The sequence below is a fragment of the Bos javanicus genome, chromosome 8 (genome assembly GCF_032452875.1).
Source record: "Bos javanicus breed banteng chromosome 8, ARS-OSU_banteng_1.0, whole genome shotgun sequence".
Lineage (NCBI taxonomy): Eukaryota > Metazoa > Chordata > Mammalia > Artiodactyla > Bovidae > Bos > Bos javanicus.
The window spans coordinates 29,243,736-29,268,449 of NC_083875.1; the positions used below are offsets into that span (position 1 = coordinate 29,243,736).

General features: G+C 38.3%; 1 protein-coding gene across 8 annotated transcripts in view; it reads right to left on the bottom strand.

Moving 5' to 3' along the window:
- CCDC171 (coiled-coil domain containing 171) overlaps nt 1-24,714 on the bottom strand; it is a 341,259-nt gene that overhangs the window by 284,526 nt on the left and 32,019 nt on the right. For 7 of the 8 annotated variants that reach the window (XR_009737984.1, XM_061425240.1, XM_061425244.1 and 4 more), the window contains one exon: nt 23,102-23,233. The exons of the other annotated variant lie outside the window; for it this stretch is intronic. Coding sequence is in view for 6 of the 7 variants with exons in the window: in XM_061425240.1 (XP_061281224.1) it covers nt 23,102-23,233 (132 nt within the window). In the remaining variant the exon portion in view is untranslated. The remainder of the gene's footprint in view (nt 1-23,101; nt 23,234-24,714) is intronic. 8 annotated transcript variants of the gene reach the window in all.

Consider the following 24,714-nt stretch of genomic DNA (forward strand, 5'->3'; position numbering starts at 1 on the left):
TCTATATGATAGGACCTTCTCATTCAAGCAATCAGTAGTATTAATTCAAATCCACTGTTAAATTACATGCCTTCTTCATTTACAGATACATAATCTCCAACTTTCAACCATCTACTTAGATTACTGTGTATACATTAAAAAGAATAAAGAGCAATTTACAAAGCTAATTACAAAGTAATACAAGTAACTTGAAATAAAAAAAGTCTATAACCAGGAAAACTTATCTCATAGTGGATGGCAGTTATTTCAAGCACTATTAAATCAAATAAAAGCTATTAAAATACTCAGTAAGGCTCACAGGATTTATTTATCAGATGACTTGTGATTCCCATTCTATTGATAAGTAATATAGAAAGAATACAATCATTCCAAATACTACACTAATGGATGTCCATCAGTCCATGTGAGTTTGAATTTAATCCTATAAAAAAGAACTGAAAATGAACTGCTGATCAGTTAGGACTTTTACTTTATGATGCTTGACTTATATTAAATATCACTTAATAGACAGCTTTCAAATAAAAGTCTTTCAAGATGTAGATGAAATTCTGACCTAAAAATCACAGTTTTAATGTAGAAGTTGTCATCACTAATATTATGTGATAATTACTATACATTATTGGATGTAGATATAAACATACCTACATAGTTTTTTCTGGAAAAAAAAAAATGTTTTCCTCAGTATAGTTTTTAGGAATTCTATTCACAGAAACTTATATTACAGAATTAAGCTAACAGATTACATTAATTAAAACTACCTTGATTAGTTTCCTAATGTTAGACTCACTTGGCATTTCTTATATAAAGGCTTTTAATATTATATCTTTTTTTCTATTTTGCTATATTCAGTTGGCTAATTTTATATAATATTTTTGCACCTATATTCATGAGATTGACTATAATTATCTTTTCTTGTATCCTTGTCAGTTTAGTGTCAGGATTATTAGTTTGGTATGTTATCAAGATAACATACTTATCTTTCTTATTCTCTGGTAGAGTTTAAAGAAGACTGAAATTATTTGCTCCCTGAATGTTTCTTTCTGTTCATTCATGGAGCAATATAAGCCTGGGATTTTGACGATGACTCAATCTAGTTTTCTGCTTCCTTCATCTTTGTAAGTTAGTTGGGGAAGGTAGGAGGGTTTTATCTGTTTCAAATATCCACCAGATAATCCTACAGCAAAGATCAAGGTTGAAAGAGCTAATACTGAAAAGCTTCCAACAAGTTTTTTAGTCCCTCACTCTTAAACACAAGAAAACGTGATATTTTAAAAATTCCCCAACATAAAAGGTGAGTTCTAAATCAAACGGGGAGGACAAAAAACATTCCCTGAGAGGAATATATACAAAGAGAAGAAAACTTCAGAATATCTTCAGAGAACATAAATAGTTCCAGAAAGGCAGAGTAAGGACCACCAAAAATTCTTTCCTCCATTACAGCTACAGAACACTGGCAAGGACTTCCTTGGTGGTACAGTGGATAAGAATCTGCCTGCCAGTGCAGGAGACATGGGTTCCGTCCCTAGTCTGGGAAGATTCCACATGCTGCAGAGCAACTAAGCTCAGGCGCCACAACTGCTGAGCCAACACTCCAGAGCCCACGGGTCTCAACTCCTGAAGCCTGTGTGCCTAGAGCCCATGCTGCACGAGAGAAGCCACCAGCCTCTGCTCCCCAAAACTAGAGAGAGCCCGCGTGGAACAGCAAAGACCCAGCACAGCCATAGATATAAATAAACTTTAAAAATTAAAAAAAGAACACTGGAAAAAAAATATCAAGATCAAATTTTTTCATAACTAGAAATTAACCAAAGGCTTACAATTTACCTAAGAAGCATTTGATCTATATAAAATCATCTGCATCTCAGTAAGAACAGCAAGTTTTGTGACATTTAAACTTGCCCTAATTCCACACTCCACTTCTCCAACCCCTGGTGGCCTTGAAAATCAATAGTCTTATATAACAGCCAAGACATGGAAATAACCTTAATGTCCATCAGTGGATAAACAGATTAAAAAAATATGGTATATAGCAGACAGATGTATGTGTGTATATATTATATATACAGTTGGCTCTGGAACAACATGGGTATGTGTTTGAACTGCATGGGTCCACTTCTACATAATTTTTTTCAATAAATACTTTGGATAATTTTTTGGAGATTTGTGACAATTTGAAAAACTTCACAAATTGCATAGCCTAGAAACAGTAAAAAAAAAAAAAAATTAAGTTAGGTATGTCAAGAATGCATAAAACAGATGTAGGTTCTAGTCCATTTTATCATTTACCACTGTAAAATATACATAAATCTATCATTAAAAATTAAAATTTATCAAAACTTATGCACATAGAGTGGAGAAGGCGATGGCACCCCCTCCAGTACTCTTGCCTGGAAAATCCCATGGACGGAGGAGCCTGATAGGCTGCAGTCCATGGGGTCGCAAAGAGTCGGACACGACTGAGCGACTTCACTTTCACTTTTCACTTTCATGCACTGGAGAAGGAAATGGCAACCCACTCCAGTGTTCTTGCCTGGAGAATCCCTGGGACGGGGGAGCCTGGTGGGCTGCCGTCTATGGGGTCGCACAGAGTCGGACATGACTGAGGTGACTTAGCAGCAGCAGCAGCACGCACATAAAGACTGTACATGGCCTCACATTCCAATGAAATGTAAACATAAAGATGCAGTGTTATAACTCCATAAGATTAACTGTAATCATAGTGTATGACTGTAATAATTTTGTATCCACCTCCTGTTGCATTGCTCAAGTGAGCTCAAATGTTATAAGCATCTGCTTAAAATGGGCCTGATGCTAGTCATCTCCACATGAGCAATTCATCTTTGCAATAAGTTTCATACTGCAGCAAAAAGTGATTGATCAATCTCTCTCTCTCTCTCTCAATTCTCACTTTTTCACTGTGCTTAGTGCAATACTGTAAACCCTGAATAACACCACAGGACCCATATAAAGTACCATTACTGATGTTGGAAGTGCTCTCTAGAAGCAAAGAAAAATCATGACATAACAAGAAAAAGTTGAACTGTTTGATAGGCACCATAGCTTCAGGTCTATAGCTGTGACTGCCTGCCATTTCAAGATAAATGAATCTAGTGTAGGGACCCCTATAAAAGAAAAAGAAATCAGTGATGCCATGGCTGCAGCTACAAGAGCAGGTATGAAAACTTTGCACTTTTGGCGATATACCTTTTTTATCTTATACTGAAAAGGCAGCTTTTAGGTGGGTGCGGCATTGCTCTAAGAAAGCCACACCTATAGACTCTAACATGATTAGAGAAAAAAGCCAAGTCACTGTATGACTTCTTAAAGCAAAAGAAAGGCGAAGGATCTCAAGCTGGAGAGTTTTAATGCCAGCAAAGAATGGTTTGATAATTTTAAAATGAGGTTTGGCTTTAAAAAATGCAAAGATAACAAGAAAAGCAACTTCTGACAACTGAGAGGCAGCAGATAAGTTTCCAGATGCCTTTAAGAAAATCACTGAGGACTAAGATATGGCCCAAATGAAGTGATCTACAAAACAGAAACAGACGCACAGACACAGAGAACAGACTTGTTGCTAAGGAGGAGGGGGCAGGTGAGGCATGGACTGGGAGGCTGGGGTTGCTAGATAGAAACTATTGCATTTAGAATGGATAAACAACGTTCTGTTATACAGCACAGGAAACTACAAATATATCCAATCTCCTAGGATAAACCATAATGGAAAAGAATATTTTTAAAATGTATATATATTTTTAAAACCACTTTTAAATTATTTTAAGCCACTTTGTTGTACAGCACAAATTAGCACAACATTGTAATCAACTATAATTCAGTTTAAAAAAAAGAAAATCATTGAGGAGAAAGGATATCTGCCTGAACAGGTTTTTAATGCAGACCAAAATGCCTCATTCTGGAAAAAAATACCTAAATGACATTTATTCATAAGGAAGAGAAGCAAGCATATAGGGTTAAAGGCAGGAAGGGACAGACTAACTTTATTGCTCTGTGCAAATGAAGTTGGATTTTATGATCAGTTCTGCTCTTATCTATAAAGCTGCAAACCCCTGAGCTGACAGTCCCTTGGTTGTACAACGAGAAGGCCTAAACAACAAGAATACGTTTTCTGGATTGGGTCCATAGATGCTTTGTCCTTAAAGTCAGGAAATGCCTTGCCAAGTAAGTGACTGCCTTTTAAAGTTGTCTTGTCATTGAACAAGCTGCCCCTGGCCACCCAGAACCCCATATGTTTAACACTCAGTTCAGTTCAGTGGATCAGTTGTGTCCAGCTCTTTGCGATTCCACAGACTGCAGCACGCCAGGCCTCCCTGACCATCACCGACTCCTGGAATTTACTCAAACTCATGTCCATTGAGTAGGTGATGCCACCCAACCATCTCATCTTCTGTCGTCCCCTTCTCCTCCCACCTTCAACTTTCCCAGCATCAGGGTCTTTTCCAGTGAGTCAGTTCTTCATATCAGGTGGCCAAAGGACTGGAGTTTCAGCTTCAACATCAGTTCTTCCAAAGAACACCCACGACTGATCTCCTTTAGGATGGACTGGTTGGATCTCCTTGCAGTCCAAGGGACTCTCAAGAGTCTTCTCCAACACCACAGTTCAAAAGCATCTATTCTTCAGGGCTCAGCTTTCATATACTCCAACTCTCACATCCGTACATGACTACTGGAAAAACCATAGCCTTGACTAGGCGGACCTTTGTTGGTAAAGTAATGTCTCTGCTTTTTAATATGCTATCTAGGTTGGTCATAACTTTCCTCCCAAGGTGTAAGCGTCTTTTAATTTCAGTCCTGCAGTAACCATCTTCAGTGATTTTGGAGCCCCCCTACAAAAAAGTCTGTCACTGTTTCCACTGTTTCCCCATCTATTTGCCATGAAGTGATGGGACACAAAGCCATGATCTTAGTCTTCTGAATGTGCACAGGTCTGAGAGAGTGTGGTCCACTGGAGAAGGGAATGGCAAACCACATTCAGTATTCTTGCCTTGAGAACCCCATGAACACTAAGAAAGGCAAAAAGATAGGACACTGAAAGATGAACTCCCCAGGTTGGTAGGTGCCCATTATGCTCCTGGAGATCAGTGGAGAAACAACTCCAGAAAGAATACAGGGATGGAGCCAAAGCAAAAACAACACCCAGTTGTGGATGGGACTGGTGATAGAAGCAAGGTTCGATGCTGTACAGAGCAATACTGCTTAGGAACCTGGAATGTTAGGTCCATGAATCAAGGCAAATTGGAAGTGGTCAAACAGTACATGGCAAGACTGAACATCAACATTCCAGGAATCAGCGAACTAAGATTGACTGGAATGGGTGAATTTAACTCTGATGAGCATTTTATCTACCACTGTGGGCAGTAATCCCTCAGAAGAAATGGAGTAGCCATCATAATCAACAAAAGAGTCCAAAATGCAGTACTTGGATGCAATCTCAAAAACGACAGAATGATCTCTGTTCATTCCCAAGGCAACCCATTCAATCTCATGGTAATCCAAGTCTGGGCCCTGACCTGTAACGCTGAAGAAGCTGAAGCTCAATGGTTCTATAAAGACCTACAAGACCTTCTAGAATGAATACCCAAAAAAGATGTTCTTTTCATTATGGAGGACTGGAATGCAAAAGTAGGAAATCAAGAAACACCTGGAGTAACAGGCAAATTTGGCGGTGGAGTACAAAATGAAGCAGGGCTAAGCCTAATTGAGTTCTGCCAAGAACGCATTGGTCATAGCAAATACCCTCTTCCAACAACACAAGAGAAGAATCTACACAGGGACATCACCAGATGGTCAGAAACAAAATCAGACTCATTATATTCTTTGCAGCCAAAGATGGAGAAGCTCTATACAGTCAGCAAAAACAAGACTGGGAGCTGGCTCAGATCATGAACTCCTTATAGCCAAATTCAGACTTAAACTGAAGAAAGTGGGGAAAACCACTAGATCACTCAGGTATGACATAAATCAAATCCCTTATGACTACACAGTGGAAGTGAAAAATAGATTTAAGGGACTAGATCTGATAGACAGGGTGCCTGATGAACTATGGATGGAGGTTGGTGACACTGTACAGGAGACAGGGATCAAGACCATCCCTAAGAAAAAGAAATGCAAAAAAGCAAAATGGCTATCTGAAGAGGCCTTACAAATAGCTGTGAAAATAAGAGAAGCGAAAGGAAAGATATACCCATTTGAATGCAGAGTTCCAAAGAATAGCAAGGAGAGATGAGAAAGCCTTCCTCAGTGATCAGTGCAAAGAAATAGAGGAAAACAATAGAATGGGAAAGACTAGAGATCTCTTGAAGAAAATGAGAGATACCAAGGGGACATTTCATGCAAAGATGGGCTCGATAAAGGACAGAAATGGCATGGACCTAACAGAAGCAGAAGATATTAAGAAGAGGCGGCAAGAATACATAGAGGACTGTACAAAAAAGATCTTCACGATCCAGATAATCACTATGGTGTGATCACTCACCTAGAGCCAGATATCGTGGAATGTGAAGTCAAGTGGACCTTAGGAAGCATCACTAAGAACAAAGCTAGTGGAGATGATGGAATTCCAGTTGCGCTATTTCAAATCCTGAAAGATGATGCTGTGAAAGTGTTGCACTCGATATGCCGGCAAATTTGGAAAACTCAGCAGTGGCCACAGGACTGGAAAAGGACAGTTTTCATTCCAATCCCTAAGAAAGGCAATGCCAAAGATGCTCAAACTACCGCACAACTGTACTCATCTCACAAGCTAGCAAAGTAATGCTCAAAATTCTCCAAGCCAGGCTTCAGCAATACGTGAACCGTGAACTTCCAGATGTTCAAGCTGGTTTTAGAAAAGGCAGAGGAACCAGAGATCAAATTGCCCACATCCACTGGATCATGGAAAAAGCAAGAGAGTTCCAGAAAAACATCTATTTCTGCTTTATTGACTATGCCAAAGCCTTTGACTGTGTGGATCACAATAAACTGTGGAAAATTCTGAAAGAGATGGGAATACCAGACCACCTGACCTGCCTCTTGAGAAACCTGTATGCAGGTCAGGAAGTAATAGTTAGAACTGGACATGGAACAACAGACGGGTTCCAAATAGGAAAAGGAGTACATCAAGGCTGTATACTGTCACTCTGCTTATTGAACTTATACGCAGAGTACATCATGAGAAACGCTGGACTGGAAGAAGCACAAGCTGGAATCAAGATTGCCGGGAGAAATATCAAGAACCTCAGATATGCAGAGGACACCACCCTTATGGCAGAAAATGAAGAGGAACTAAAAGGCCTCTTGATGAAGGTGAAAGAAGAGAGTGAAAAAGTTAGCTTAAAGCTCAACATTCAGAAAATTAAGATCATGGCATCAGGTCCCATCACTTCACAGCAAATAGATGGGGAAAAAGTGGAAACAGTGAGAGACTTTATTTTTGGGGGCTCAAAAATCACTGCAGATGGTGACTGCAGCCATGAAATTAAAAGATGCTTACTCCTTGGAAGGAAAGTTATGACCAACCTAGATAGCATATTCAAAAGCAGAGACATTACTTTGCCAATGGTCCACCTAGTCAAAGCTATGGCTTTTCCAGTAGTCATGTATGGATGTGAGAGTAGGACTATAAAGAAAGCTGAGTGCCAAAGAATTGATGCTTTTGAACTGTGGTGTTGGAGAAGACTCTTGAGAGTCCCTTGGACTGCAAGGAGATCCAACCAGTCCATCCTAAATGAGATCAATCCTTGGTGTTCATTGGAAGGACTGATGTTGAAACTGAAACTCCAATACTTTGGCCACCTGATGCGAAGAGCTGACTCATCTGAAAAGACCCTGATGCTGGGAAAGATTTAGGGCAGGAGGAGAAGGAGACGACAGAGGATGGAGATGGTTGAATGGTATCACCGACCTAATGGCCGTGGGTTTGCGTAGACTCCGGCAGTTGGTGATGGAAAGGGAGGCCTAGCGTGCTGCGCTTCATGGGGTCGCAAAGAGTCAGACACAACTGAGTGACTAAACTGAACTGAACTGAGCTTTAAGCCAACTTTTTCACTCTCCTCTTTCACTTTCATCAAGAGGCCTTTTAGTTCCTCTTCATTTTCTGCCATAAGGGTGGTGTCCTCTGCATATCTGAGGTTCTTGATATTTCTCCCGGCAATCTTGATTCCAGCTTGTGCTTCTTCCAGCCCAGCGTTTCTCATGATGTACTCTGCGTATAAGTTCAATAAGCAGGGTGACAGTATACAGCCTTGATGTACTCCTTTTCCTATTTGGAACCCGTCTGTTGTTCCATGTCCAGTTCTAACTATTACTTCCTGACCTGCATACAGGTTTCTCAAGAGGCAGGTCAGGTGGTCTGGTATTCCCATCTCTTTCAGAATTTTCCACAGTTTATTGTGATCCACACAGTCAAAGGCTTTGGCATAGTCAATAAAGCAGAAATAGATGTTTTTCTGGAACTCTCTTGCTTTTTCCATGATCCAGTGGATGTGGGCAATTTGATCTCTGGTTCCTCTGCCTTTTCTAAAACCAGCTTGAACATCTGGAAGTTCACGGTTCACGTATTGCTGAAGCCTGGCTTGGAGAATTTTGAGCATTACTTTGCTAGCTTGTGAGATGAGTACAGTTGTGCGGTAGTTTGAGCATCTTTGGCATTGCCTTTCTTAGGGATTGGAATGAAAACTGTCCTTTTCCAGTCCTGTGGCCACTGCTGAGTTTTCCAAATTTGCCGGCATATCGAGTGCAACACTTTCACAGCATCATCTTTCAGGATTTGAAATAGCGCAACTGGAATTCCATCATCTCCACTAGCTTTGTTCTTAGTGATGCTTCCTAAGGTCCACTTGACTTCACATTCCACGATGTCTGGCTCTAGGTGAGTGATCACACCATAGTGATTATCTGGATCGTGAAGATCTTTTTTGTACAGTCCTCTGTGTATTCTTGCCGCCTCTTCTTAATATCTTCTGCTTCTGTTAGGTCCATGCCATTTCTGTCCTTTATCGAGCCCATCTTTGCATGAAATGTCCCCTTGGTATCTCTCATTTTCTTCAAGAGATCTCTAGTCTTTCCCATTCTATTGTTTTCCTCTATTTCTTTGCACTGATCACTGAGGAAGGCTTTCTCATCTCTCCTTGCTATTCTTTGGAACTCTGCATTCAAATGGGTATATCTTTCCTTTTTTCCTTTGCTTTTTGCTTTTCTTCTTTTTACAGCTATTTGTAAGGCCTCCTCAGACAGCCATGGATGGAGGTTTCCTCTCCTCCATTGTATATGACATTGTATATGTCCATTGTGACATTGTATAGGAAATAGGGACCAAGACCATCCCAAAGAAAAAGAAATGTTTAACACTAAAGACACTGAAATGGTTTACCTGCCCCAAACACAACATCTCTAATTCAGGCTCTAGATCAGGCAGTCATAAGATTCCCTTCATGAATCACTGCCTTGTTGTGGTGAAGGGGCTTGCATAACTCAATGAAGCTATGAGCCATGCCATGTAAAGCCACCAAAGATGGAGGGGTCATAGTGGAAAGTTCCGACAATATGTGATCCACTGGAGGAGGGAATGGCAAACCACCCCAGTATACTTGCTGTGAGAACCTCATGAACTGTATAAAAAAGACAAAAAGATATGACTCCAAAAGATGAGTCCTCTGGGTCAGAAGATGTCCAATATGCTACTAAAGCCCCAGAAAGAATGAAGCAGCTGGGCCAAAGTGGAAATGATGCTCAGCTGTGTCTGGTTATGTCTGGTGATGGAAGTAAAATCTGATGCTGCAAAGAGCAGTATTGCATAGGAACCTAGAATGTTAGGTCTATAAATCAAGGTAAACTGCAAGTGGCCAAGCAGGAAATGGTAAGAATAAACATCAACATCTTAGGAATCAGTGAATTAAAATGGACAGAAACAGGCGAATTTAATTCAGATGACCATTATATCTACTACTATGGGCAAGATTCCCACAGAAGAAATGGAGTAGCCCTCAAAGTCAACAAGAGTCCAAAATGCAGTACTTGGTGCAACCTCAAAAAATGACAGAATGATCTCGGTTCATTCCCAAGGCAAACCATTCAACCTCACAGCAATTCAGGCCTATGCCTCTACTACCAATGCCAAAGAAGCTGAAGTTGATCAGTTCTATGAAGACCTAGAAGACCTCCTAGAACTAACGCTTAAAAAAGATGTTATAATCATCACTGGGGATTGAAATGCAAAAGTAGGAAGTCAAGAGATACCTGGAGTAACAGGCCAGTTTGGCCTTGGAGTAAAAAATGAAGCAGGGCAAAGGTTAACTGAATTTTGCCAAGAGAATGTACTGTTCATAGCAAACACCCTTTTTCAACAACACAAGAGATGACTTTATACATGGACATCACCAAATGGTCAATAGCGAAATCAAACTGATTAAATTCTTTGTAGCCAAAGATGGAACAGCTGTACACAGTCAACAAAAACAAGACCTGGAGCTAACTGTGGCTCAGATAATCAGTTTCTCATAGCAAAATTCAGTCTTAAACTAAAAAAAAGTGGTGAAACCACTAAGCTAGCCAGGTACGACTTAAATCAAATCCCCTATAATATGCAGTGGAGGTGATGAACAGATTCAAGGGGTGAGAGCTAGTAAACAGTGTGCCTGAGGAACTATGGACAAAGGTTGGTAATATTTTACAGGAGGCAGCGAACAAATCACCCAATGAAAAAGAAAAGTAAGAAGGAAAAGTGGTTATCCAAGGAGGCTTTACAAATAGTTGAAGAATGAAGAAAAGTGAAAAGCAAGGGAGAAAAGGAAATGTACACCCAACTAAACACAGAGTTCCAGAGAACAGCAAGGGGAGAAAAGAAGGCCTTCTTCAATGAACAGTGCATAAAAATAGAGGAAAACTACAGAAGGGGAAACTGGAAATAGCAAGGGAACATCCCACCCAAAGATGGGTACAATACAAGACAGAAACAGTAGAGATATAGAAGAAGTAGAAAAGATCAAGAAGAAATGGGAAAAATACATAGAACTGTACAAAAAAGATCTTAACGATCCAGATAACCACAATGGTGTGGTCAGTCACCCAGAGCCAGACATCTTGGAGTGTGAAGTCAAGTGGACCTTAGGAAGCACTGCTGTCAATAAAGCTAGTGGATGCAATGGAATTCCAGTTCAGTTCAGTTCAGTTCAGTCGCTCAGTCATGTCCGACTCTTTGAGACCCCATGAATCACAGCACGCCAGGCCTCCCTGTCCATCACCAACTCCCGGAGTTCACTCAAAATCATGTCCATCAAGTCGGTGATGCCATCCAGCCATTTCATCCTCTGTCATCCCCTTCTCCTCCTGCCCCCAATCCCTCCCAGCATCAGGGTCAACTCTTCACATGAGGTGGCCAAAGTACTGGAGTTTCAGCTTCAGCATCAGTCCTTCCAATGAACACCCAGGACTGATCTCCTTTAGGATGGACTGGTTGGATCTCCTTGCAGTCCAAGGGATTCTCAAGAGTCTTCTCCAACACCAGTAGAGCTATTCAAAATCCTGAAAGATGATGCTATCAAAATGTTGCACTCAATATGTCAGCAAATCTGGAAGACCCAGCAATGGCCACAGGAAAAGGTCAATCCTCATCCCAATTCCCAAGAAGGGTAGTACTAAAGAATGTTCTAACCATCAGACACTTACACTTATCTCCCATGCTAGTAAGGTCATGTTGAAAATCTTGCATTCTAGGCTTCAGCATTAACGTGAACCAAGAACTTCCAGATATTCAAGCTGGAATGTTTTTAGAATTTATTTAGAAATATTTAGAAAAGGCAGAGGAACCAGAGATCAAATTGCCAACATTTGCTGGATCATAGAGAAAGCAAGGTAATTCCAGAAAAACATCTGGTTTCATCAACTACACTAAAGTTTTTGACCGTGTGGATCATAACAAAATGTGAAAGCTCTTAAAGAGATGGGAATACCAGACCATCTTACCTGTTTCCTGGAAAATCTGTATGTGGGTCAAGAAGCAACAGTTAGAACCCTGTATGGAACAACTGAGTGGCTCACGACTGAGAAAGGAGTATGACAGGACTGTCTGTTGTCACCCTGTTTATTTAATCTATATGCTGAGCACATCATGAGAAATGCCAGGCTGGATGAGTTACAAGCTGGAATAAAGATTGGCAGGAGAAACATCAACTTCAGATATGCAAATGATACACTCAAATGGCAGAAAGCAAACAGAAACTAAAGAACTTCCTGCTGAGGGTGAAGGAGGAGAGTGGAAAAGTCTGCTTAAAACTAAATATTTAAAAAGCTACAATCATGGCATCAGGCCCCATTATGTCATGGCAAATAGAAGGGGAAAAGACGGAAGTAGTGAGAGATTTCCTCTTTTGGGAAAAATCAGTGAGGCTGGTGACTGCAGCCATGAAATCAGATGACAATTGCTTCTTAACAGGAAAGCTATGACAAACCTAGACAGTGTGTTTGAAAGCAGAGACATCATTCTGCCGACAAAGGTCCATATAGTCAAGGCTATGGTCTTTCCAGTGGTCATGTATGGTTGTGAGAGCTGGACCATAAAGAAGGCAGAACGCCAAGAACTGATGCCTTTGAACTGTGATGCTGGAGAAGACTCCAGAGAGTCCCTTGGAAAGCAAAGAGATCAAATCAGTCAATCTTAAAAGAAATCAACCCTGAATACTCATTGGAAGGACTAACACTGAAGCTGAAGCTCCAGTATTTTGATCACCTGACGCGAACAGCTGACTCGTTAGAAAAGTCCCTGATGCTGGACAGATTGAGGGGAGAAAGAAAAGAGGGAATCAGAGGATTAGATGGTTGGATGTCATGACCAATGCAATGGACATGAACTTGGGCAAACTCTGAGAGATGGTGACAGACAGAGAGGGCTGGCAGGCTGTAATCCATAGGGTAGCAAAGAGTCAGACACGACTAGGTGACTGAACAACACCACACACGGTACTCTATAGAAAGGGTGGTTAATGCTATGGAAGACAGCCCTGATACAGACAACATCATAAAAGCCCGGAAGGATTACAGCATTGAAAAATGCCATCATTAGGAAAAGATGTCCAAGCCATCAAATCTGAAATAATAAATCCTGCTAGAGAAAACTATGTCCAGATGTTATCCATGACTTCACAGAATTTATGACCGAGTCAATCAAGGAAATTATGAAAGAGATTACAGATACGGGGCAAAAAAAAGATGGGGGGGGGGGCGGTGAAGGGTTTCAAGATATAGATCTTGGAGAAATTCAAGACTGATAAACAGCACACTAGAGGAATTAACAGAAGATGACTTGACGGAGATGAGTATTTCCAAACCAGTTTCAGATGATGAGGAAGATGACATAGAAGAAGCAGTGCCAGAACACAAATTGACGCTGGTTTTAAGACTGCTTTTGACTTCTGTGAGGGACAGGGAGGCCTGGCGTGCTGCAGTCCATGGGGTAGCAAAGAGCTGAACATGAATTAGTGACTGAACAACAAAGGACTTCTTTTACAACATGGAACCTTCTATGACATGGGTCCTGAAACTAAACCAAACAATGAAAGACAGGTTGGTATCATATAAACACGTTTTTAGAAAAATGAAAAAGCAAAAATGGCAGTCAGAAATGACAATGTATTTCTGTAAAGTTACACCAAGTACACCTGCCTCTCTTGTCTCCCCTTTCCTGTTCTCCATCTCTCCCACCTCTGCCACCCCTGAGACAGCAACACCAACCTCTCCTCCTCAGCCTACTCACCATGAAGATGACAAGGATGAAGACCGTTATGATGATTCACTTCTACTTAATAATCATCATCATCATGCATACAGTAAATAATCAACATGCACACATTAATAAACTTACCTATTGTGTATATGTGTTTTCATGTGACAATCTAGTAACTGTAGAGCTAGAACTGTATGAGATGCTTTTGGGTCATCATCATCAACTACGTATTCGTGTTGAATATCATGTGCAAGATCTGTACTGAAGTAGACAGTCTATCCTGAAATAGACATGAGGTGAGTGAAAGTCACTCAGTCATATCTGACTCTTTGCAACCACACGGACTAAACACTCCATGGAATTCTCCAGGCCAGAATACTGGAGTGAGCAGCTGATCCCTTCTCCAAGGGAATCTTTCTAACCCAGGGATCAAACCCAGGTCTCCCACATTTGCAGGTGGATTCTTTACTAGCTGAGCCACCAGGGAAGCCCAAGGTGAATGATATTTAATATAAAATTAATAATGAGCTAGTTTTCTGACTGTTTTGTGACTTTGCTTTCAAAGAATTACATTACCATACCATATGTCTCTCTCTTGTAAATGGAGAAAATGAGTATCAGTCCATCATCACAAGTTAAGTGCTTTTTTTTAATTCAACAATGTTTCCAATACAGTATTATGGAAAGACTGTAATACTTATGCCATAATAAATTTATAAAAATGCTATAAATTGAATATTAAGATATGACGTATGCATGATGACTACAGTTAACAACACCATATGGAAAGACTGTAATACTTATGCCATAATAAATTTATAAAAATGCTATAAATTGAATATTAAGATATGATGTATGCATGATGACTACAGTTAACAACACCATATTGTATTGGGATTCCCAGGTGGTGCAGTAGTCAAGAATCTGCCTGCCAATTCAGGAGATACAAGAAACATGGGTTCAATCCCTGGGTCTGGAAGATCCCCTGGAGTAGCAAATGGCAACCCACTCCAGTATTCTTGCCTGGGAAATTTCATGGACAGAGGAGCCTAGCAGGCTACAGTCCACAGTGTCGTAAAGAACGGGACAGGACTGAGCATGCATGCAGAAGGAGGAGGAGGAGAATCAATTATGTTTCAATAAAACTGGAAAGAAAAAAAGAACTATAGCTATGAAACCCAACACCCTGGCTGCTTTTCATACTAAAAACATTCCGTAAAACCAGAACTCAAATATGAAATGAAACTGTAAGGTCTCAAAAAGTCATAAGTAGAAAGAGGATATCACCACTTAAGTTGACTGGATCAAACCTATCCAATCATCTCTGCTTGCTCCTGAAACCCCACTTAAATGAAGACAGAATAAAAGTGAGTGACAGAAGAGATGACAGCCAACAGATGTCAAAAGCGAATTTGGAAGATGGAAAATAAATGGACAAGTGATTAAGTGATGGGTTTCAGCTTTCTCAACTTTGCTAAATACTCAAAAAAGGCAGGGCCTAATAGCAAGTTGAATTCATATCCGTAAAAAAAAAAAATCAGAAATTGGAAGCAGGAATTACCCCTGAAGCCAAGCCACGGAGTGGCAGTGAACACAGAACACTGTTGGAAGCCTCTATAAGCAGCAGTTAGCTCTGTTCTCAGATCCCCTCTGCCAACTCCCTCCCAGACAAAGGGCCCTCTCCATTCTGGAAAAAGAGAGAGTTTATTTGCAAACCAATAAGGCTGATCCAAAAAGGTTCTGCGGTCATGAAAACCAGACCCAACTGAAGGACAGGATAAGACACTTTATTAAAAATTGGAGGAGACTGGGAAATTGTGGGGGATGAGATCTCACAGCTCTGTTTCTTTCTTCAGCTCCCAGAACATTGACTCCTACACTCAAGGTACTATAAGGACAAAGAAGAGACCAGAAGGCTCCTTTGTGGGGAAATAACCAGGCCGAGGGGAAAAAGCTACAGACTCCGGCCTTTTAAAGGTTCTCCAATTAAATGGAAGGGCTCCACACACAACAAGAGCTTTCTACCAGCTTTTTAGTGCTTCTTTCTTAAACATGAACACACAGACAAGGATCACCAGACATTTGAGGAAAGCTTTTCGTGTGAAATTCAGACAAACGTGATCAAACACTCGGAGAAAACAAAGACAATCTAGGGAGGCAGGGGGAGGGGAACCACCTTCAGAACAAGTATGACTTTCATCCACAGAGTTAAAATAAGGTATTAGAAACATGAAACAAGAAGAGTCTACTATATAAAACTATAGTCAAAGAACAAGAAACAACTCTTGGAAATTAAAAAATTTAAAAGCAGAAAGAGAATTTAATAGAAAAGTTGTGATATAAAATTGAAGAAATCTCTTCAAAAACAGAAAAAAAAAAAAAGAGTGGAAAGCAGAAGAAATTAAGGATGTCAATTTATGGCAAACTGTCCTATAAATCCAATTCAATTCCAATAAAATTACAACAAGGTTTCTTGGTAGAATATAAATAACATGTCAATTCTCAAACTCACATGGAAGATTAAAAGGCTAAGAATAACTCTCCTCCCCACTCCCTCAGAAAATATATTAAGAATATGCAGAAGGGAGTTTGCTCTATCTGATATCAAGAATTACTCTAAAGCCATGGCAAATAAAACAATTTAGTATTGATTTAGAAACAGATCTACAGGTAAGTGAAACAGAACAACATGTAAGTGAAACAGAACAAAGCACCAGGAAACAAACTGTAGATTTTATGAAGGAACTTGATATATGACACAGATGACATTTTAAATCAATAAGTGGTAACAGCATAGACAGGTGAATGACTAGTAGAGACATTTGGTTATCCATATGGAAAAAAATAAAATTAAACCTTCCTTCATGCTCTATACAGAAAAATTTTTTTTCTTTATGATTTTAGGTTATATAAGACATAAAAAAGTACTATCAATAAAAGAAAATACTGATACATTCAACTACATTAAAATTTAAAACTGCACACAATGTAAATTGTTTCCATGTCTCCACAAAGAGGAAAAAGATGTTTGCCATGGGATTTAAGTAACCAAGTTATCAAATGTATTTGAAACTCCTATAAATCAATAAGAATATACAAACAAAAAGGATAAAGGAGAAAAAATAAAATTGCGGTTCACAAAAGAAGAAACATGAATGACCAATAAACATAACATGAGCAATGTCAGGGAAACAGAAATTTAAGCAAGAGAAATTTCACACACATTCTAATGCAAAAGAAATTAAATCTGAAAAATACCAAGGGTTCAAGAGACTTCAAGGGAACAGAAAGTCTTCTCTCAAATTGATACAACCACTTGGGAAAATAACTTAGCATATATTTTATCTAATAATTGCAAATACACTAAATACATCCCACATAAAAATATTTGATGTTTATGGAAGCATTGCCTGAAATAACTGAAACTTAGAAAGAAATTAAATCTCAATCAACCCTGTAATGGATGATTATGCTATGATAAATCACTATAGATCAGTTAAATTGAATGAACCAGAGATAGTTTATTAACTAGGCTAAACCTCAAAAACATAAGAGGGGAGAAAAGTTGGACAAAGACTCATACTGTGTGATACTGCATGCATCTCTTTTAAATACACAAAATACTATAAAAAAATATATATCATCAATGTTTACAGACAGAAAGTTAAACACCAACTTCAGAAGGATGGTTATCTTGTGGGGGTGGGGTGCTAGTGAATGATTCAGTCTTCAGTGATATAAAATGTGTCTGTTATGAATTCTTAGGCAAACATGACAAACACTAAATAATCTAGATGGTAAATGTTGGCAATATTAATGGTATTGATTGGCTATATTGGGTATTAATTAATTATACATTAATCCCTATTAATTTTTATATGTTCAGATACTTGTTATAGGTATATGGTTTAATCAATATAATCCATGTCTGGGGTGCATTATAATATACAAGAAAATTTTTTTTTCTTTTTTTTTTTTTTAATTTTATTTTATTTTTAAACTTTACAAATTGTATTAGTTTTGCCAAATATCAAAATGAATCCGCCACAGGTATACATGTGTTCCCCATCCTGAACCCTCCTCCCTCCTCCCTCCCCATACCATCCCTCTGGGTCGTCCCAGTGCACTAGCCCCAAGCATCCAGTATCGTGCATCGAACCTGGACTGGCAACTCGTTTCATACATGATATTATACATGTTTCAATGCCATTCTCCCAAATCTTCCCACCCTCTCCCTCTGCAACAGAGTCCATAAGACTGTTCTATACATCGGTGTCTCTTTTGCTGTCTCGTACACAGGGTTATTGTTACCATCTTTCTAAATTCCATATATATGCATTAGTATACTGTAAGAAAATTACAAAAGAACTATAAAATACCTCATGCAGTTATACATCCAAATTAACTTGCCTCCTCCCAAATAAATTTTTTAATTTTTTTGTCACAGAATTTATTTTCTAATCAAACCAAAGATACTTGGATTCCTATAGTGAGTGAGTGTGTGTCTGTGTGTGCAACAAATTAAATCACGTTAGTTCAGTTCAGTCGCTCAATCGTGTCTGACTCTTTGAGACCCCATGGACTGCAGTACCCCAGGCTTCCCTGTCCATAACCAACTCCCACAGCTTGCTCAAACTCATGTCCATCAAGTCGGTGACCCCAACTTAATTAAATCACATTAAGGGTAGAACTGTGATGTTGGAGAAGACTCTTGAGCATCCCTTGGACTGCAAGGAAATCAAACTAGTTAATCCTAAAGGAAATCAGTCCAGAATATTCACTGGAAGGACTGATGCTGAAGCTGAAACTCCAATACTCTGGCCACCTGATGTGAAGAACTGACTCATTGGAAAAGACCCTGATGCTGGGAAAGACTGAAGGTGGGAGGAGAAGGGGACAATAGAGGATGAGATGGTTGGATGGCATCACCGACGCAATGGACATGATTTTGAGTAGGCTCCAGGAGTTGGTGATGGACAGGGAAGCCTGGCGTGCTGCAGTCCATGGGGTTGCAAAGAATCAGACATGACTGAGCAATTGAACTGACAAACTGAAAGGCAGGGGAAATTGAGTGATTTTTTTTTTCCACTAGAGGGAGGTGTTGAACTTAAAATATTTTAAACTGGAGTTTGTTTTTGAACTGACATTTAACATCAAAGTAAACCACACTGTGCTGTTAGAAAATAAACTTCCTTTCTTTCCACATCTTCCAGAAACATAGCCCCGAAAGTATAATTCTTTATATGCACTTATATAAACAATATTTCTTGAACTCCAAAAGAAGGTTTCAAGTCTGAAGGATTCAAATAGTTAGAACATATCAGAGTTAAAGTACTCCTCCTTCCTAACCTATGAAATAAAATAACATAGATATAGTTACAACCTTAGTCCAGTACATGGTTATCTCTCTAAATCCCCAAAGTCAGCACAGTTCAACAATCAAAAACAGTGCTCACTGGTAACTTTATGTAATACCTATCACAGTTATAAAACGTGAAGATTCAGCAATTATACTTCTAGGCATTTACACAGGTGAATCACTTGTATGACAGCCCGAAGACACAGGCAAGGATGTTGGTGAATCATTCATTTTAAAGTAAAGCAAAAAATTTTGAAGGAAATAAAACATAGATCAATAAGGAATTTGTTAAACGTATTAGGAAAACAGAAACGTAACAGAAAAGCTCGCAAGCACTACAAGAATAACGCAAGAATTAAAAGATGGACACTGAGTATTACTGAGGCATATTTAAGTAATTATATGTTTATATACCCTTAGATGAGGGGTAGGACTGGAGTGGGCAGAGTAACAGGGCAGACCTCTACTTTCTGTTTTAAAGTTCCCTTATATTGGAGGCATTTTTACAATGAGAACAATGTATTTTAATTCTATAAATTGACTATTAAGATACGTTTGACCATTGATATAAGATATTGATATATTGCGGAGAAGGCAATAGCACCCCACTCCAGTACTCTTGCTTGGAAAATCCCATGGACGGAGGAGCCTGTTAGGCTGCAATCCATGGGGTCGCTGGGAGTTGGACACGACTGAGCGACTTCACTTTCACTTTTCACTTTCATGCATTGGAGAAGGAAATGGCAACCCACTCCAGTGTTCTTGCCTGGAGAATCCCAGGGACGGGGGGAGCCTGGTGGGCTGCCGTCTATGGGGTCGCACAGAGTAGGACACGACTGAAGTGACTTAGCATAGCATAGCACTGATATATTGATATAAGATATGTTTGACTTACATTGATATATGTTTGACTATTGATAAGATATAATTGACTATTAAGGAATGTTTGGAAATAACAGGCAGTACCAGCGCCAGACTCACTTTCTACATCATTTGCTTACACAGAGCACCAGTGGACGGTTTCCCAGGAAACTACAAAGAAAAACTCCTTGCTACCCTAGATCATTTAAGACAAAATTCTGAAATACTTCCTTTCCATGCAACAAACTCCAAGTTGTCCCTGGATCACAGCTGCACTTACCCGGTCATGCTGACATGCTGTATACCCCATCCCTAACTGCTGTCTTAGCACACATCCCACTGACAGATGCCCAATCTGATCCCACACCTAATCTGATATCTTCCTTTACCACCACCCTCAACTCTTCCTCTTCTGCCTTCAGTCTGTGGTATTATTTTCAATGAACATTTCCCACGCTCCTCTGCCATCACAAGCTCTCACCTCACTTGATCACTAGATATATAAATCAAATTTAGCCAGTGAATGAGGAAAGGGTCACTTTATTCCCTGGCTTAGTTACAGAATTTTGGAAATAAAATAAATATGAAAACATACATTCATCTTCTAAATGCTTTTAATTCTACTGATAAGTTATACATTGAAGTAAACTATAAAAATGACAAAGGAAAGAACGTGGCAATTTACCACTGCATGTCTCACACTGCCTACAGTAGTAAAGCTCATGGCTAATAAGCATCCTCAAAGTTTTCACTGCTACTGCAGAAACAAACACATAAATAATTTAAATAAATAGAAGCAAAACATAAAATAACATTTTCCCAAGATCAAATATTACGTCATTCTAAAATTACTATGGCTTTGCTTTGTTTTGAAATTTCAAAGAATGCCAAGAGAAGCATGGAATTTTTATGTTTATCAAAAGAGGACATGAATTAAAAAAAATGAAAAACGCTTTTTTAAAATGAGATAACTCCATTAAAAATCCCCATTAATATTCCAGAGAAGTACACCTCTATTTATCACTTCAATACTGGGTAAGAAAGGAGACATGGCATAAAATTAAGATTTTTCTTTTATAGAAGCCTGAATTCTAAAGCCCAGATGAGAGAAATATTGTACCAGCTTTGTCTGTTTAAGATGGGGCTTCATTGAGGTTTTTTTTAAACTTATTTTAAAAACTGAATTCCCTTGGAGAGTTACACAAAAGAACACTATGTGATACTAACACCTAATTATAGGATGAAACCTAAACCCATCAACAGCCAATAGAGAGAGGAGAGAATTTTCATCTAGCCCTCAATCAAGTTGTTTAAAAAAAAAAAAAGACTTTTTTAAAATCTAAAAGATTTCTAAGCTTGCTTTATAAAAGGAAAAGCAGTTTTCTTTTGTTAAAATAAAAAGGCCAAGGAATTAAGAGACAGAGTTCTGAACATTTCAGTTATGGAATACAAAAAAATCTATCTCACAGGTGGTAGTAACCTAAGGAATATATTCCTATTCTTCCCACACATGATAATTAAAGGTTGACAAAGAATTCCAAATTTCCTTAATACTTCATAATATAAAGTCTGATTGAACCATATACATTTCATGTGAGGTTTAGAGGACTGATCAGGAAACTGTATTAAAATCATATCATCTACACATTTAAATAGGTCTCTGCAATATATTTTATAAATTTGGGGCTTCTGATTGGTAGTAGTGGAAATTTCTGAGTATTCAAAAATAAAGAGGTTATTTTCATTTACTTATGTGTACTAGTTTGTTTTAGGTAACCATGAAGACAATTATCAATAACAGCTCAAATGCCCTCTGCTCTGTGATAAATTTCCCCCAAACTCCCAGGAAATTCATTTCTCTTTTATGACCCCATAGCATTTTCTTTAAAATTGTATTATATTACAATATTTTCTCCTCTCTTTATATGCCTCTCCATGTTGAAAGATCCTTTAGGAAAGAAATCATATTTTAATCAATTTTATATCCCCAGGACCCACAGCAGGAAGTTAGCAAGTACTTAGGGAATGAATAAAGGAACAAGTGACTGACTGAATGAGAGGACTAACTAACTATAAAATTACAAGCAGACTCTAAAAATACCAAGAGGTCTAAAGAGTAACTATCTTTACAGATTTCACAGAGGGAGTGACTGGGAAGAAAAGCATTGCCCAAGGAACAAAGGTTTGGGAAATATGTGATACCGTTGGTATTCTCAACACTTACATATGCAACAAATTCAGTACTTCCACTGTTTACTGCCAGATTTCACTCTTAAAGAAATAGGTGCCTCCTATTCTCTACAGGTTTGGGGCCACCTTCGTCTTATAAAACTTTTCCTAACACAAAAAGCAACTGTAAAATTTATTTTAGGTGAACATTTTTCATTCTGTAAAGAACACATACCTTTGACATCTATATGAAGACTACATTTCAATGTCATTTTGTGTAGAAAAACTGTCTTATCACAAATTAATAGAAGAAATGATGGAAATTTATTTGAAATTTTAAATTGGTTGATTAGTGAATGAACAGTTTTAATTTCTCCTAACTCTCCTTCAAAGTAATTTATAGAATGTCCTAAAGATATGCAATATACACAGAAGTAAGAATCTGGAGACTCATAATCTTTTCCCACACTAATTGCTCAGTCTATGATATGACTAAATCACAAACTGCAGTCTGCTCATCTATAACGGAAATTATTAGATAAAACCAGTGATTTTCAAATTGCATTGTGTGTTGGCAGGGAAAGGGTTAAAAGAACATGATTAAAAATTTGCACTTCTTAAAGAGAGTTCAAAAGAGAATATTACTATACTATATGATTTGTAAGCATCTTTTAATATCCAAAATCTAACTATTCTATTTCTTTATGTTATTAAAGACTGCTAATAGTCTCCCATTTTAAACTGGAAAACCAAATGCCAAGTGTATATATATGTCCTTTAAAAATCAAATAATTTATGCAATGGAAGTCACCTGACTCTAATTCTAATAGTATCTTTTTGAACCAGTTGCCCATATTGTCACGTAACTACAAATGAAACATGGCTTTCTACGAATTATTTTCTCCTTGAGTAGGCGAGTCAATTATCTCACTAATGTAAATTTTAATATCATAAGCATTAAAAAGACATATTGAAGGATCTGAATTATTATTTTTAAATACCTGGACTATAAATTGTAACTCTCTTCTCTCTGCTTCCCATTGTTCTGCTTGTAATCTAAGCTCCTCCAATGCTGTCTCTCTGATATGAGACTCCATCTCATTCTTCTCCTCCTGATGTTTTTCCAACGCTTCCTTTACATGAATAAAATCTTGCTTTACTAGTTGATCAATAAAAGTTACCTTTCTTCCTTCATCCGCAATTTAAACATACAAAGGGCTTTCCTTACCCATAGACTGTTAAAACTCACTACAATTTATGTTAGAAGAATTAATAGAATGATTATATTTTGACAATCAGAATAATATCTGAATAAGAAGCTATGATTACCCATTTAATTCAAGCAACATTTCATATATGTAATCCATATAATGATAGATACAGGTAGATATAGATACAGATATTGATAGATACAGTATAGATACAGTATTGATAGATACAGATAGATATAAATACAGATGTTAAATATAGATATTTAAACCAATCTTTCCAAAAAACTTAGCTGCAGGGGACTGAACAAAATGCATCCTGATAAAAAGACAAAAACAAAGTAGACTGTCGGGCATATATGTAATCTATATGTAAATCTGTATGTAAAGGAGATAATATGGAAAGCTCTAATTACCTATGAATATCAAATATTTGAAAAATGAAATAAAACATTTTTAGGTCTGGACTATTAACTAATTTCTTGTTCTACAGATAAGCAGTATTTGCAAGATGCTTTTCTTCAGTGATTTTCTTAGTTGCGCTACATTTACAGGATCTAATTTGGTTCAAAACATTAGAAGTATAAAATGCAGGTTTCCTGAGAAGCCCAAGTTTCTAAACTGTAGGTTTTAAAACTCAATCTGCATTAACACAAGGAGAAAGATTCTGTGGTTTACGTGAGAGAGAGGGAAAACCTCCCCTGTCCTTATAAACTGTAGCATGGATCTGCAAAGTAAAGACTGCCCTCCCAACACTACTGGAAAGCCAACAGGGAGAGCCTTGAGACCTTTTCCCCTTAGGGGAAAACAGTGACTCCTCTTTATTCCCAAAGGTCTCCATGCAGATTAGTTCAAAGCCAATCGTGTAAAATCAAAGTTCTCCTACCAAACAGATGCTCAAGATCACATCAAGATCCATAAGAGATCCGAGATGCAAGCTGACTGACTATAAGGAATGCTGCCAGCATTTCTCTCCTTTCCCCGTAATTCTAAGACATTTTACGAGGGGCAGTTTATATAGAGCAGCCCAGGAACTCGTAGTTCCAGTTGTCACTAAACTCCCCTCATTCAAATACTAATGCAACCCTTCTCTATGTCTGGCCCCGTTCCAGAGTCTAAGAATATTACAGTAAATAGAAGAGACAACTGTGACTGTTAGCAAGCAGGAAATCAAAAGGAGACATGCTGACAATGGAAGGGAACCATTGTGCTAAAACTTTTACATTTGGCAAATGCATTTGTAAAATTATTTTTAGTGAAGATTTATTTCCAGTATTCTGAAAGTCATTTACACCCTTGGTAAATGGAAAGCATTTTTACCACATATTTTTTTTTTTTTAATTTAAATTGGTACTTGAAAAAAAATGGCAAACACAAACAATTCAAAATCTTTTAGGTGAGTGGCA